Source organism: Macaca fascicularis, chromosome 11, assembly GCF_037993035.2.
Source record: "Macaca fascicularis isolate 582-1 chromosome 11, T2T-MFA8v1.1".
NCBI classification, from domain to species: Eukaryota; Metazoa; Chordata; class Mammalia; order Primates; family Cercopithecidae; genus Macaca; species Macaca fascicularis.
The window spans coordinates 33,839,519-33,855,336 of NC_088385.1; the positions used below are offsets into that span (position 1 = coordinate 33,839,519).

The 15,818-nt window shown below is 40.0% G+C and overlaps 1 protein-coding gene across 7 annotated transcripts in view; it reads right to left on the reverse strand.

The window, feature by feature from the left end:
- Positions 1-6,853: 6,853 nt before the first annotated feature.
- The window catches only part of SINHCAF (SIN3-HDAC complex associated factor), a 46,790-nt gene continuing 37,825 nt past the window's right edge, over positions 6,854-15,818 (reverse strand). For all 7 annotated transcript variants that reach the window (XM_015430592.4, XM_015430595.4, XM_015430594.4 and 4 more), the window contains 2 exons: positions 14,048-14,198; positions 6,854-9,175 (listed from right to left, as the gene is read on the reverse strand). In XM_015430592.4, the coding sequence (XP_015286078.1) occupies positions 9,016-9,175; positions 14,048-14,198 (311 nt within the window). In that variant the 3' untranslated portion in view covers positions 6,854-9,015. The remainder of the gene's footprint in view (positions 9,176-14,047; positions 14,199-15,818) is intronic.

Here is a 15,818-nt window from a genome sequence, read left to right on the forward strand (position 1 = left end):
GCTAAAGAAGCAGCCTTAAGCTGCTAGAGCCACAAGCACCCTTGGAACCGTGCACTCAAATGGCACTGTCTTTAGCACTAGCATAACTGGGTGAAAGGAGCACCATCTCTGTAACCTATAACTTGAATGGTGCTTGCTCCCTTGGAGTTGTTCAAGGAGTCTAGACTGACCAAAGCAGGCAACCAGCCTGGCTTAAACTAACTATGCTTGGAGCTTTGGGCCTTGAGGCTAAGAGGTGTGTTGTACTATTTCAGCATGTTTTATGAATTAGTTCCACAGTGCTGTTACAACACAGCCAAATTTTATTCTTCGAAAATCATCCTGAGTAGGCCATTACCTGAAACAAATTAATGCAGGAACAGAAAACCAAATACCACATGTACTCACTTATAAGTGGAAGCTAAACCTTGGGTACTCAAGGACATAAAAAGATGGCAACAACAGACACTGGGGACTACTGGAAGGGGGAAGTTGACAAGGGTTGAAAAACTGTTAGGTACTGTGCTTACTATCTGAGTGACAGGATCATTCACACCCCAAACCTCAGCATCATGCAATATACCCAAGTAACAAACCTACACATGTACTCCCTGAATCTAATATAAATCATTCCTTCAAAAAATCATCCTGAGAGCCTATCTTGGCCACCCTCTGGATTTCAACATACTTTTTGTGCAGCTTAATTATATCTGGCATCGTTTCATGCCCTCTATACAATTTCCCAATCCTGGGATTCATGTGCTGCCAAAGCATAATAATCTTGTAGTGAATACATATTCTTCTTTAAGCACTGAAACCTAAGAAAGCTTTGAGCTTTTTTATGGGGGCAGGGGGGTGTTGCTGATGTGAATTGTTTAAGACCTTTCCTGTGTTCATCGTAACTACAGATCAAAAAAGTTTTCATTCTTAGCATATCCAATTAGACTTCGTTGCTAAAGATTAAAGAACAAATGAGGGAACAAGCTTATCATTAGGTGCTTATCACTGTGCACCTATTATAGGCCAGGCCCTCTATGATCCTCATTTTACTCTTACTACAGCTGTGTTTGGTATTATTTCCTTCACTTACAAAGGAAATGAGCTCAGAGAAAAATTATCAAAGATCATAACGCCAGTAAGTAGCAAAACCAGAATTTAAATTCAAGTCTCCTGACTCTAATTCCATTGTTTATTCATCTGTGCCCTGGTGATATTAACTAATAAGGTCATGTGCCAAATACAACCCCTAACCCCTATCCACTACATACTTACTTCTGAATAGAAAATAAAAGTCACGTGCAATTAAATGACAAGAAAAAAGCCCCACAATCTTAGTATGCCACGACTCTCAACAAGGACTTAATGATTCTAGCCACATGATTTCTCAAGCATCAAGGGACTACTTAGAACACTTAGTAGGGCCTTGTACACAGGTGCTCAATGAAAGGTTGTTTTAGAAGTCTCACAGTATTACCCCACAGATTATTTTGTTCATTTACAAAAGAAAAGATATATATTTTAAAATGGAAAAAGATCTGGTGATCTTAACTCAGTGATTAATCTTAGCATCACCAACAGTGGGACTACTTGACATTGTGTGCTTCTTGACATGATGCAGTAACAGAGGCACCACACAATCTATGCTATATCCTTGCCAAAAGTAAAGTCCAAATCCACTAAGAAAACAACCAAGTCTGGACAACACAGTGAGACCCCATCCCTACCAAAAAAGAAGTTAGGCCGGGCGCGGTGGCTCAAGCCTGTAATCCCAGCACTTTGGGAGGCCGAGACGGGTGGATCACGAGGTCAGGAGATCGAGACCATCCTGGTGAACACAGTGAAACCCCGTCTCTACTAAAACTACAAAAAACTAGCCGGGCGAGGTGGCGGGCGCCTGTAGTCCCAGCTACTCGGGAGGCTGAGGCAGGAGAATGGCGTGAACCCGGGAGGCGGAGCTTGCAGTGAGCTGAGATCAGGCCACTGCACTCCAGCCTGGGCGACAGAGCGAGACTCCGTCTCAAAAAAAAAAAAAAAAAAAAAAAAAAGAAGTTAGCCAGGCATGGTGGCACAGGCCTGTACTCCCAGCTACTCAGGAGGCTAAAGTAGGAGAAATGCTTGAGCCCAGGAGTTCAAGGTTACAGTAAGCTATGATCATGCCACTGCACTCCAGCCTGGGAAAAGAGGGATATTCTGTCTCAAAATAAAATATAAATAATAATAATAATAATAATAATGAAACATAGCCAGAAAAATCCAGGATAGGGGACATTATACAAGACAATTGGCTTGGACACTTCAAAATGTTCATTGCCATGGGGGGAAAAAAGCAGAGGACTATTCTAGATTAAAAGAGGAAAGATATAACCAAAAGTATGCCTGAACCTTGACTAGACCCTAGATGAGAAGCAAATGTTTTAAAAGACACTTTGGGACGATGGGGACAATTTATTCCATACGGATCTATCATATTGGATATTGAGTTATTATTAACCAGCTCAGATACGGCAATGACATTATGGCTAGGGAGGAGAATATTCTTATTCCTAGATGAACGTGTATTCAGGGATGAAGTATCATGATGCTACAATTTACTTTCAAATGATTCAGCAAAAGAAATTAGATAAAGCACATATGGTAAAATTTTGCATTTGTGGTTCTAGTTGAAAGTTATACTATTATTCTTTCAACTTTTCGGTGTACTTAAAATTTCTTCAAAGTATTTTTTAACATTCTTGAATAAAATTCATCAAGACAGTTGGGATATATTCAACTCTTCTATGAACATGATTTCTGAAAATACCAAGTTGTAAGCAAGTGATCAATATAAATATTTATTGTGACCCTGCTATTAATATATCCTAATCAACCCCTCTGGTTGCTGTAGTGGTGACTAAACAGACATGCTTCATGCTCTCTTGGAACCCATGTAGCATGTTATTTTGTACGTGTGTGTGTTGGAAGAAAGAGGAATTATTCTGGAATGCTTCCCCAAGTGATGCCTCAGCTTAAACGTGAAGGATAAATAAGTAGGTGTTGCCTAGTTACAGGATGGTGGGGAAATGGGTCAGAGAAAACAAACAGAAGATGTGAAGGCACTAATGATGGAGTTGGCCAATCTGGAGAGTGAGAATATTTACTCGTACTGCTTCCTCCAGGTCCCCACTCTTTTTAGATAGCCTGTTGGTCTCCTGTATCCGTTAACCAACCCCCTCTACTCAATCTTCAGACCCAGGAGTAGTAGTAACAGGACTCCAATGTTACTAGTCCCAAGAACTGTACTCACCCTGAGGTTTCCCTATACCCTACATACAACTTTGTAAAGGTCCCTTTATTAAATTTTGAAATTATCCAATTTCAGTAAGCCATCTATTTCCTGCCAGCAGGACTGATAAAAATCTCGAGACAGATATGGGAGATGTCTGCATATTTCATATTGTATCTACCACTGCCTGGGCCAGTGAGCATCTGAGGTCCAAGGAAAAGCTGGAAACTGTGTTTTCAACCAAGAGTATTTCAAGAAAGAAACTGTCAATCGTATTAAGCACTGTGGAGAGGCTGGGTAAATAAGATAAAGGCTTTGGAATGTCCCATGAAGAAGCCATCAGTGACAGATCAACATTGAAGAGGTTTGTAAAGTTAATTGGAGGCCAAGTATACACTTACTTGAGATAAAAAAAAAAAAAACACTATGGCCAGGCATGGTGGCCATGGGTCATGCCAGTAATCCCAGCACTTTGGGAGGCTGAGGCGAGCAGATCACTTGAGGTCAGGAGTTCGAGACCAGCCTGGCAAATGTGGTGAAACCCTGTCTCTACCAAAAAATACAAAAATTAGCCAGGCATGGTGGCACATGCCTGTAATCCCAGCTACTCGGGAAGTTGAGGTGGGAAATCACTTGAACCCAGGAGGCAGAGGTTGCAGTGAGCTGAGATTGTGCCACTGCACTCCAGCCTGGGCTACACAGTGAGTCTCTTGTCTCAAAAAAAAAAAAAGGGAAAAAAACCAACAACAACAGTATAATTGTTCAGGTTTCTATTTTAACTCTACCAGGAACTTACTAAATATTTTGAGATTTTTTTAGTTTTAATTATTTTGAGATTTACATATAAAAGTAAGCAAAAACGATCTTTCTCTTTTATTTGCAAAAAGCCGATACCGGCTGGGCGTGGTGGCTCACGTCTGTAATCCCAGCACTTTGGGAGGCCAAAGCAGGTGGGTCACCTGAGGTTAGAAGTTCAAGACCAGCCTGGCCGACATGGTGAAACCCCGTCTCTAATAAAAATATAAAATTAGCTGGACGTGGTGGCGGGCGCCTGTAATCCCAGCTACTGGGGAGGCTGAGGCAGAAGGATGGCTTGAACCCAGGAGGCGGAGGTTGCAGGGAGATGAGATCGCGCCATTGTACTCCAGCCTGGGCGACAAGAGCAAGACTGTCGAAAACAAAAACAAAAACAAAAAAGGCCAATACCTGGAGCCACAGTTCAGCCAATATAAGCCATAGAAGTTTAGAGAACAAATGCCGTAAAACAGAGTAAGTCATTTTCCCCTTTCAGACAAAGAGTAGACTTTGGCAAAAAAAAATCTTTTGTCTCTCTCTAAACTGAATGACTAAGTTCTTTTACACTAAAGCTTGCAACTGAGTTTGTCTAAGATTCCCTAGTCAACATACAAAAACAAGCAGTTTCTAACCAGGGTGTAAGGTATTTGATACCTAAGGCATTCTCATGAATACAATGAGTAACCAAACTCCACAGCTTGAGAAATTGTTAGACAGAACCCACAGATCCCTTTCTTTGAGAACATGAGCCTGTGAAATTATCTATCTTTGATCCAATTTGGCTTTCTCCTCCCTTCCAAGTTCACTGAACATCACACAAAAATGATGGCCTGACCACTGCAATGCTAAATCTGGGGCACTAGGAAACTGTTCTAGGGACGTTGAATAAAAGAGGCTCCCAGGGTACCTTCTATTTGTTCACTGCAGAGCAGCTACCTTGATGAATTGTTTTAAGATACCGTTTCACTAAGTCTCCGGCAGTTTTCTCCACAAAAAGACAGATAATATGTACTTTGAACATTACCAAAATTAAAAAACAAAATTTGATTAACTTATAGATCAAACTATCTGCAAAAGTTAAACTTGCCCCTCATTTCAGCCTTCAGAAAGAAGGGAGGCAAGAGACCCAGGAATAGTTTCCAATGAGGGTTAGGACAGCATTACTATAGTAGACAGGGGACAGTTTGGAGAACAAAGGCTTTCAAATAAGAAAAGCAGATTCTTTCATTCAAGTTACATGACCGCCTGGCACCTCCACTTAGCTGTAAATAGACTTTTTTTACTTTGCAGGGTTACTTAAACAATGTTTAAAAGTGCCTGTCCCCACAGTAGGTCTTTTCCTTTCTTTTTTTTCTTTGGAGATGGAGTCTCACTCTGTCACCCAGATTGGAGTGCAGTGGCCTGACCTCGGCTCACTGCAACCTCTACCTCCCAGGTTCAAGCAATTCTCCTGACTCGACCTCTAGAGTGGGTGGGACCACAGGCACATGCCACATGACTGGTTAATTTTGTTTGTAGTAGAGATGGGGTTTCCCCATGTTGGCCAGGCTGGACTTGAACTCCTGACCTCAAGTGATCCACCCGCCTGGGCCTCCCAAAGTGCTGGGATTACAGGCATAAGCCACGGTGCCCAGCCAGGGTTTTTCATATTGTGAAAGCCATTTTTCTTTTTACTTGCTACACAAAGCATTTGCATTGTAGGGCGAGAGGACCAATTTAAAGAGATTCAGTTTAAAAAAAAATGCTGTGACAAACTCTAGGTGCCTTCCCATTAGCCCCACCCCCCCCTTTTGGTGTCCAGTCCTTTACATGAGCCTCTCCCGCTTGGATATGGGCAGGACCTGTGAAGACCCCTCTTGCTGGCAGCTTGGCTCTCGACACTTGGTGGTAGTGATAGTAATCATGTCAGTGGTCCAGTCAGCAGCAAGGCCATGCAGGGAGCACCCAGCTGGCAAGGAACTGAGGGGGAGCCTCCAGCTGACAACCAGTGAGGTCTGGGCACTCAGTCCTGCAGTGGCAAGAACTGAATTCTGCCAGCCGAGTGAGGCTGAATGAGTTCTTCCCAAATCACCAGGTGAGAATGCAGATGAGACCAGGAGCTTTCTAAAGGACCTATCTACACCATGCTCAGACAGAAACTGAGACGCATTTGTTTTAAGCCACTAAATTTGTGGTAATTTAGGACATAGGAATAGATAATACAGGTACTGTCAACTTCCTTAGTTACATTGTTAATTTCATAGCAACTGTATTAGGTGGCAGCCAAATCATCCAGACTATCCCAAAGCAAATTTAATACTAACAGTAGTATAAAAAGTCTGGACCTTTATTACCTTTCCCAGGTAATAAAACAACTGGTTTCTAAAAGTTTGATATGGATTACACCTCTTAGGATTCCTCATAATCCTGTGACGTAAATATTCCCATTAATTATTTAACTCATATGACTAACAAAGAGCAGAGCTAGGAACTTGAGAACCAGGGTCCAGCCCCTGATGCCACCACCCTTCCAACTTTTATAGTTTCCCTAAAGTCTCAACTATGTTTCCCATATGCCCATAGACAGTAATAAAACCACAGACAGTAAAAAGTACTGGGAACATTTTGTTCTTCCTTTTAAATCCATCTTATCCACTAGATTAATAATTGTGCACATCAGTTAAAATGTCTTTTATTCGAAAGTCTATGTCTCAGTACAGAGGAATTTATTCCCTTCATGGCTTGTTATTAATACTAAGCACTTAAACTGAGTATATGTGAAGGCCAAAAACATTATTCTTACTGAAGACCTGTCAAACAAAGCCACAAAACAGCTCCTTTTATTTTCTAATAAGACTAGATTTATTCAATACCCTAGTAAAAGTTTTGATTATAAGTATCCAACAGTATAAAAAGTACAAAACAGATCTGTAGATTTCTAATATATTAATACAAAGTGCATGACTACATACAGTACACCCTACAGGCAAAGAGAGGTGGAAGGGGAAAAAGAAGACTGTGGTTGAGGTCTAGTAATAAATAAATAAATACAGAAGTAGAGATGATCCATATTATAGTATATTCTACCACCAATACTGCAGCCAAAATGTACAAAAAAAAAAATCATTTCAAAATAACTCAGGAGGATGATAATGGCTGGACTTTTGTAATTCACCTCAAAGACTGTGGGAGAGCCGACTCAACTCACTGTATAGTCTGTGCATATGGTGGCTTGTAGCATGTAGGTTTTTTCCAAAAGAAGGAATTATAAAATGTTTAGATTAAGAACTATAAAACTACAGGGTGCCTATAAAAGGTGGCTTACTCCTTGTTATTATTATACTACCCAATTTTTAAAATGCAGTTTAAAAAATAAGCACTGAGTCTTGTTATGACAAGGCAGGCAAATGCTTCTCCCTCATTCTGAAAAGACTGAACTGGCGATGCTTTTGCTGACTATTCAGAAAAGAGGCAGTAAGAGCACACTGTGGTTTGGGTTCCAGTGAGAGGCTTTTCATGGGGATCTTAGGATTGAAGAGTGCTAAGTTCAGGATATCTCAATGTTCAGAAAGCCTGACTAAAAGAAGCCAAACCAAAACCATTTAACATGAACACAAACCTCTTTTCTTTTAGTAAATTTTACTTTTAATACAGAGTGAAAGAAAATAATAAAAACTTAATAGGCTAAAACAAGTCAAACACCCATTCTACACAGATAAAAACCTTCACAAAGGTCAACGGAAGTAATCCAGAGCTGAAACTGAATTGTGCAGATTTTCAATGGTCATCAAAGTCATGTAACACAAACAAAAGTCAATTATATTTACACACTCAGCAAGCCCTCTAAGAAATGTGCCCCAAAAAGCATTAACCTTTGTTTTGTGCCATCCTGAAGACTTGCACATTTTATTTTTCAGATAGCTTAACATTTTTAATAGAGTGTGCTCTCTACCGTGCGGTAATGCTTTGGTACTATTCATACAGGGTCTCGCCTGTCCTAAAGACTTGCCATTTCCCAAAGAGGAGCTTTTGATTCTGCTTTAGAAGTTTTACATAAATTAAAATCTTTATCAAATATTAATATGAAGGGAGGCACAGGATGCAACATATATAGTCAAGTTACCTCTCTGTACATTTAGAAATTACTTTCTCCTCCAAGGTATTTGCAACATAAAGCTCAGTCTGTCCTGCTTAATAATCAGTAGTACAGGTTTGAATCATCAGAAGCTTGGCAAGACCTTAATACTTCAGAATTATCAACAACTACCTCTAGGGGCAAGTCCATGTTACTGAGTTATGACAAATGTATTATCGTGAGGGAAAACAAGAGTAGCCAGCCATCTTAAAAAATGCCCCAACCACTGCTTCTCAATACAGAAAGACTAAAAACTACATACAGTTTATCATACAACAAATCCCATCTCTGTCCCCTGAAATTCCCCTAGTTTCATTCATTAGAAGGGGATTAAAAAAAAAAAAAAAGACTTAAAGAGCACTTTACAGCAGCATTCAGCTTTCCTATGAAATACTCAGCATCTTAAATATTATGTACAACTCTTTTTTTAGTAAGCTAGACACTGGCTTCAGAGTTTGTGGGACTGGGGGAAATCAACCCATTCAAAACTACTCTAGAAATTGTGTTTTGGCAGAATAGCAGATATCCAAGTTAAAAATAGGAGGGTCATTTGAGACCAGCCTGGCCAACATGGTGAAACCCCGTCTCTACAAAAACTAAAAAATTAGCTGGGTCTGGTGGTGGGCACCTATAAACCCAGTTACTTGGGAGGCTGAGGCAGGAGAATCACTTGAACCCGGGAGGCGGAAGTTGCAGTGAGCTAAGATCACGGCACTGCACTCCAGCCTAGGCAACAAGAGCAAAACTCCATCTCCAAAAAAAAAAAAAAAAAAAAAAAGAGGGTCAGTTTGTTGCTTTGTGGTCTTTTCAAAATTTAGATGTTTTTTGTTGTTGTTGTTGTTCCCCTTCTACATAAAAACCTCAGTCACCACTCCTGAGTGGAGATGGGCAGAGGCTCTGGCCCCTGCTCCTCTGGCTTCTCGGCAGCTGCTTTCTTATTGCTGCAGCAAGGCTTGAAGAGATGTGTGTCAATGAGGACTTCCCCAAAACGGCCTTTATAGATGATCCCACAACATATCTTCTGTCTAAAAGAAAAAAATGGAGAACAAGATACATTAATAAGGAAGAAAAATAGGAATACAAAAGAAATCTATTATTATAACTGCTCAAATATAACCAAACAGTTGTGCTTCTACAATCTTGCACATTCCAAGTGAAAGGGCTCCTAGAGTAACCCCAGTTAGCTAGAGAAGGGGAATTACCCAGGTCCCTTAAAGGCCACACTGGAATCTTCTCAAATATTGAGGAAGATGGCATTTTGAGAGACAGCAGTCAGTTTCAAAGGCTGCCCCTGATGTTGTTAACTACAAAATCACCAACTCTTGAAAAAAAAATCAGCCACCATAAACAGGTTGATGCAGCTAGCAATTTTTTTAGATATTTTTTTTTTTTCTTTATCAATTCCTAAGTGCTTGAGTGGTAATTTTTAATTAAATACTGACTAGATAAAAATACACCTGTAATCCCAGAAGTTTGGGAGGCTGAGGTGGGCAGATAACTTGAAGTCAGGAGTTTGAGACCAGCCTGGCAGACATTGCAAAACTCCATCTCTACCAAAAATGCAAAAATTAGCCAGGCGTGGTGGCACGTGCCTGGAGTCCCAGCTACTTGGGAGACTGAGGCAGGAGAATCACTTGAACCCAGGAGGCAGAGGTTGCAGTGAGCTGAAATCACACAACTGCACTCCAGCCTGGGAGACAGAGCAAAACTCTGTCTCAAAAAAAAAAAAGTGTGTGTGTTAGCAAAGGCATCACAATAAGAATGCCCACAGACCACATATTCTAAGGGAAAGAAGATCATTTCCTATGAAGCCTCCTGCAGGCCCCTCCCCAGTCCCATCCCCACCTCATCTCATCCTCTCCCCACTTAATTGTAGGTTTATCACTCCCTTCTCTTTATACTTATGGTTTCACCATATGTTGGTATCTCTAATCATACTGCACAGTTATCCACTACACACACACACACACAGAATCACAATGTATTCTGCAATGTTTTGGTCAACATTAATTGAGATCCATACATACTGTTATAGAGCTTTATTTCATTTTGACTTATGTATAATATTCTACCCTGTGAATATATAACACAGTTTTATTTAGCTACCCTTATTTTAATATATAAATCAGTGGATACATTCTAAAGTTTTTACTAGTTTATACTGCTACCATTTAGGAATGGGAACATCTTCAACTTTACTCAAAAACGGCCATTTATCTACATGGTTATAACTATTTACACCTATAACTGACAGTGTTCTCATCATTCCATACCCTCTCTCCAACATTTGGTAATAGATTTTTTATTTTAGTTTTTTCACCAACCTAATGAGTGTAAAACCGTATCTCACTGAAATTTTAATTTGTATTTCCTTGATTTTCAAAAAGTTTGAACACATTATCATTTAATGAGTTATTTCGTGATTCCTTTCTAAGTGTGTCCATTTTTCTGTTGATTTATCTTTTTCTTCCATTGTAGTTGTCTGTATATTCCAGATACTAACCCTTTGTCAGATATATGTGCTGGATATCATTTCATTTTCTTTATGGTGTTATTTGATGAATTTAAGTTCATAATTATAATGTAATCAAACCTGGAAGTTTTTTTAAATGCTTAGTACTTTGTCATAAAAAATCCTTTTCCACTCAAAAGTCATATTCTATTTTCTACTTTAATGCATCTGTAATTGGTATTTGTCTACGGTGTGAGGTAGGGAACCAAGCCCAGTTTTTTCCCATGAATAACCATGTTGTTTTTAATATCCTAGCAACACTTATTGAACAGACCATTTTCGCCCATCAATCACCCCCACATCATGTATCACATAACAAGTGCTATATACATATGTGGGCTTGTTTCCAGGCTCTCTATACTATTCCACTGGTTTATTTTTCTATTCCTAGTCCCAAAACACATTAATTACTATGGCTTTATAACGTCTTGATTTCTGTTAGGAAAAGTTTATCGACATCTTTCTTTTTCTTCTGAAGATGCCTATTTTGGGCCTTTTGCTTTTCTATATAAATTATAAATTAGCTTGTCAAGTTCCATAAATATGTTGGGGTTTTGACTGCAATTACCCTGAATCTACAAAGTGATAATCTCCCTAACAGTCAGTTTAATAATATCTATGAATGTGCTATACCTCTCAATTTATTTAGGTGTCTTTAAATGTTATTCAATGGCCAGGCACAGTGGTTCATGCCTATAATCCCAGCACTTTGGGAGGCCAAGACGGACAGATCACCTGAGGTCAGGAGTTCACTATCAGCCTGGCCAACATGGTGAAACCTCATCTCTACTAAAAATACAAAAATCAGCAGGGTGTGGTGGTGCACGCCTGTAATCCCAGCTACTCCGGAGGCTGAGACAGGAAAACTGCTTGAACCCAGGAGGTGGAGGTTGCGGTGAGCCAAGATTGCACCACTGCACTCCAGCCTAGGGTGACAGAGCGAGACTCACTCTCTCTCTCTCTCTCTCTGTGTATATATATACACACACACATATATATACACACACACATACATATATATATATATGAATGTTCTTCAACAATATTGTATGATTTTTACATAACTCCTCCAAAGGGTTTTTGATATTTTACTACTACATTATTTTATATTTCCTAACACTAGGGTAAAATGTATCATTCTAATGCCAAACTGCCTAGATTTAAATCCTGCTCTACTTATTGTGTAACCTTAAACAAAGTACTTCCTTCCTCTTTGTACCTCTGTTTTCACATAATGCTTCACAGAACTGTTGTAAAGACTAAGTAAGGCCAGGTGCAGTATCTCACACCTGTAATCCCAGCACTTTGGGAGGCCAAGGCAGGCAGATCACTTGAGGCCAGAAGTTCAAGACCAGCCTGGCCAATATGGCGAAACCCATCTCTACTAAAATACAAAAGTTAGCCAGACATGGTGGTGCATGCCTGTAGACCCAGCTATTTGGGCGGCTGAAATGGCAGAATCGCTTGAACCCAGGAGGCAGATATTGCAGTGAGCCAAAATAACACCACTGTACTCCAGTCTGGGCTACAGAGTGAAACTCTCAAAAAAAAAAAAGATTAAATAAATGCATATATTTAAACCATCTATAAAGTACTCATACTATGCCCTAGGCACTGTTCTAAAGCGTTTACTACTACTGGTACTACCACTATCACTGCTACTACCAATATTGTATTGGTTAGAACATTCTGTATAATGCTGAATAGAAATGGTGATAGTCAACACTCTTGATTTGTTCCTGATCATAGAGAAAATGCTTTCTTTTTATCACAGTTATGTATTATGTACTTTGGTACTTTTTGTAAGATTCCTGTTGTCTAAGTAAAAAAGTTTCCTTCTATTCCTATTTTGCTAGAAGTTTTGTTTTAAACCTTAAAGGAAAGTTCAAATTTGTCAAACTCCTTCTTTGCACCACTAAGAAGACAATACCTTTCTTTAGAACCTATCAATGTGGGCTGGGCACGGTGGCTCACGCCTGTAATCCCAACACTTTGGGAGGCTGAGACGGGTGGATCACCTAAGGTACGGAGTTCGAGACCAGCCTGACCAACAATGAAACCCCTTTTCTACTAAAAATACAAAAATTTAGCCAGGCATGGTGGCGTGCGCCTGTAATCCCAGCTACTTGGGAGGCTGAGGCAGGAGAATCGCTTGAACCCGGGAGGCAGAGGTTGCAGTGAGCCGAAATCGTGCCATTGCACTCCAGCCTGGGCAACAAGAGCGAAACTCCATCTCAAAAAGGAAGGAAGGACGGAAGGACGGAAGGACGGAAGGACGGAAGGACGGAAGGAAGGAAGGAAGGAAGGAAGGAAGGAAGGAAGGAAGGAAGGGAGGGAAAGAAAGGATGGAAGGAAGGAAGGAAGGAAGGAAGGAAGGAAGGAAGGAAGGAAGGAAGGAAGGAAGGAAGGAAGGAAGGAAAGAAGGAAAGAAGGAAAGAAAGAAACTGCTGATGTGGTAAATTATATTAGTTGATCTTCTCATGTTCAAAAACCAATCTTACATACCTAGAATAACCCTAGTGGTAGATGATGTATTGTTTTGGTATCAAATTTATATCAGCCTTAAAAATGCTTGGGGCCTATGCCCTATTTTATCCACAGTCTGGAAAAGCCAGTGCATAGGCCCCAATCATCTGTTCCTGGATGTTTAGTACAACTTGCATATTGTGGCTTTTTTTTTTTTTTTTTGAAATAGTCTTGCTTTGTCACTAGGCTGAAGTGCAGTGGTGCAGTAATAGTTTACTGCAACCCTAACCTCCTAGGCTCAAGCAATCCCCTCACCTTGGCCTCCCAAAATGCTAAGATTACAGGTGTGAGCCACCACGCCTGGCCCGAATCAATTTATTATGAGATTATCTCGTTTTTTCACTTTTTCTTGAGACAGCTTTAGCAAGATGCCTTTTTTCTAGTACTGTACCCGCTTCACCTGTATGTTCAAATTTATTGGCATAAAGTTGTCTATAATATCCTATTTTTTAAATGTCTGCTTTATCTATACCTAAGTCTCTTTTCTCTCTCCTAAAATTGCTTATGTGTATCATCATCTCCTTTTCCTGATCCACTTTATCTCTAGTACTTTTTTGGTCACGTCTTTTTGAAGGACGAACTTTTAGTTTCACTGATTCTCTCCACTGCATATTGTCTTTCTACTCCACTTATCTAGCAATAGGAAATGTAGGTACCTTGATGTGATTTTTATTTTAAATAAATTTTAATAGGAAGAACATACAAAATCCCACTTCTCTGCTCAATTCCTGCTTAATCCACTGCAATCGTGTGTTACCAACTGTTTGCCAAATGCCATTTAATTGCTAAGAAAGTAGGAAAACACTGCCTGTAATTAAGATGGTTTGCTGGTTAGAGAGATATTTTCTGTTTCTTTTACCTTTTCCAGTATGTGAGATCTAAAAAGGAAAAAACTGGTGTTCTGTTAGAACCAGAAGCCATCTCTGTATCTGAGCCGTCATCGGACTGGTTACTGTAACAAGGAGATTGAGCTGGGGAGGCACTTGAGGTGGTACTGTGAGCATCAGAATCTGCAATAAAGATTAAAAGAAAAAATAAAATTTTCAATTTCATTACATGTAATTGCAACTAAACCTCAGCATAGGACACTGTGAATCAGTTGGTAAAAAAGAAAAAGTAAAAAAAATTCATTTTCTATCCACTACTGGTATTTGAAGATATTCACACTAACATGTTTTTTTTAAAAGTGAAGAAGATGGAATAGACACACCCTTTCCTATTCCTCCTGCTTATACAACTAAAATCCCAGGATATTATATATAAAACAAACCTAAGACTCCAAAAGGTGACGACCATCTAGGGAGCTCAAGACCCAAGGCAAGCCATGGTGGTGGGTTCCTTAGTTTTTCTGGATTTTCCTTTTGCCTCATAATCCCCAGCTTTGGAAGTGACACAGTAGCCACCCAGAAATGCCAATGGGTACAGACAATCAAAACAAAAACAAAACAAAAATCCAAAACCCCAGTTAAAGCCTGATCTCTCTAGCAAAGAACTAGGAAAAGGGCAGCCTAGCCAGACAGAAAACGTTTCTACACAATAACCTTCCTATTCCAGCCAAACCCACAGAAAAAACTGTGGACACCTTTCCTAAGCCCAGCAGAGGCTGAGGTGAAGAGCCTATATTTCCACCCTCACAAGACTTGGAAGCACCCCGACACCTACACCAGGGTGGTGTCACAGGAAGCCTAGCTAAGTCAGGATTTTCGTTATGGCCCACTAACTACAAGGCCACCCTCACCAAGTGGGAGCCTGAACTCTCCTGACACCCAGTAGTAACGAGGAGCCTCCCCTCCCCCCAATCTCAGAGGTCAACGGAGGATGAGAGAGAAACCAGAATTCTAACACCTGGCGGTAACAGGGTGGTTACGCCCCTCCCTCTTTCCCTGCTCTGAGGGGTGTCAAAAAAGCCAGTTAAAACAGAAGGGTTAAATAAGACCCAGAGTCTCACAACATAATCTGAAAATGTCCTGGTTTCAATAGAAAAATTACATCAGTCCAAGAATCAGGAAGATCTCAAACTAAATGAAAAGGCCAACATTAAGATGACAAAGACATCAGAATTATCTGACCAAGATTTTAAAGCAGCCATGACAAAAATGCTTCAGTGAGCAATTATGAACATGTTTGAAATAAATGAAAACACAGCCTTGGCAAAGAAACAGGAAGCCTCAGTAAAAATAAGATAGAAAACTATAAGGACAAAATAAATGGAAAATTTGTAACTGAAAAAAATACAATAAAGAAAATAAAAACCACAGTGGATGGGCTGAGCAACATGGAGGGGAGGCAGAAAGCAAACAGTGAAATAGAAGAAAGAACAACAGAAATTACCCAGTATGAACAACACAGAAAACAAATGAACAGAGTATGAGAAACCTGTGGGGCTTAGTCAAACACACATCTACATTCATGTCAGTGCAGTCCTGGAGGGAGAGGAAAAACAGAATAGAGGCGAAAAAGTACTCAAATAATGTGGCTGAAAACTTGTCAAATTTGGTGAGACATAAACCTAAGATTCAGGAAGCTGACCAAAGCCCAAACAGAATAAACCCAAAGAAATCCATGCCAAAACACATCATAATTAAACCTCTATAAACTAACCCAAGAGAAAAATCTTGAAAGCAGCCAAA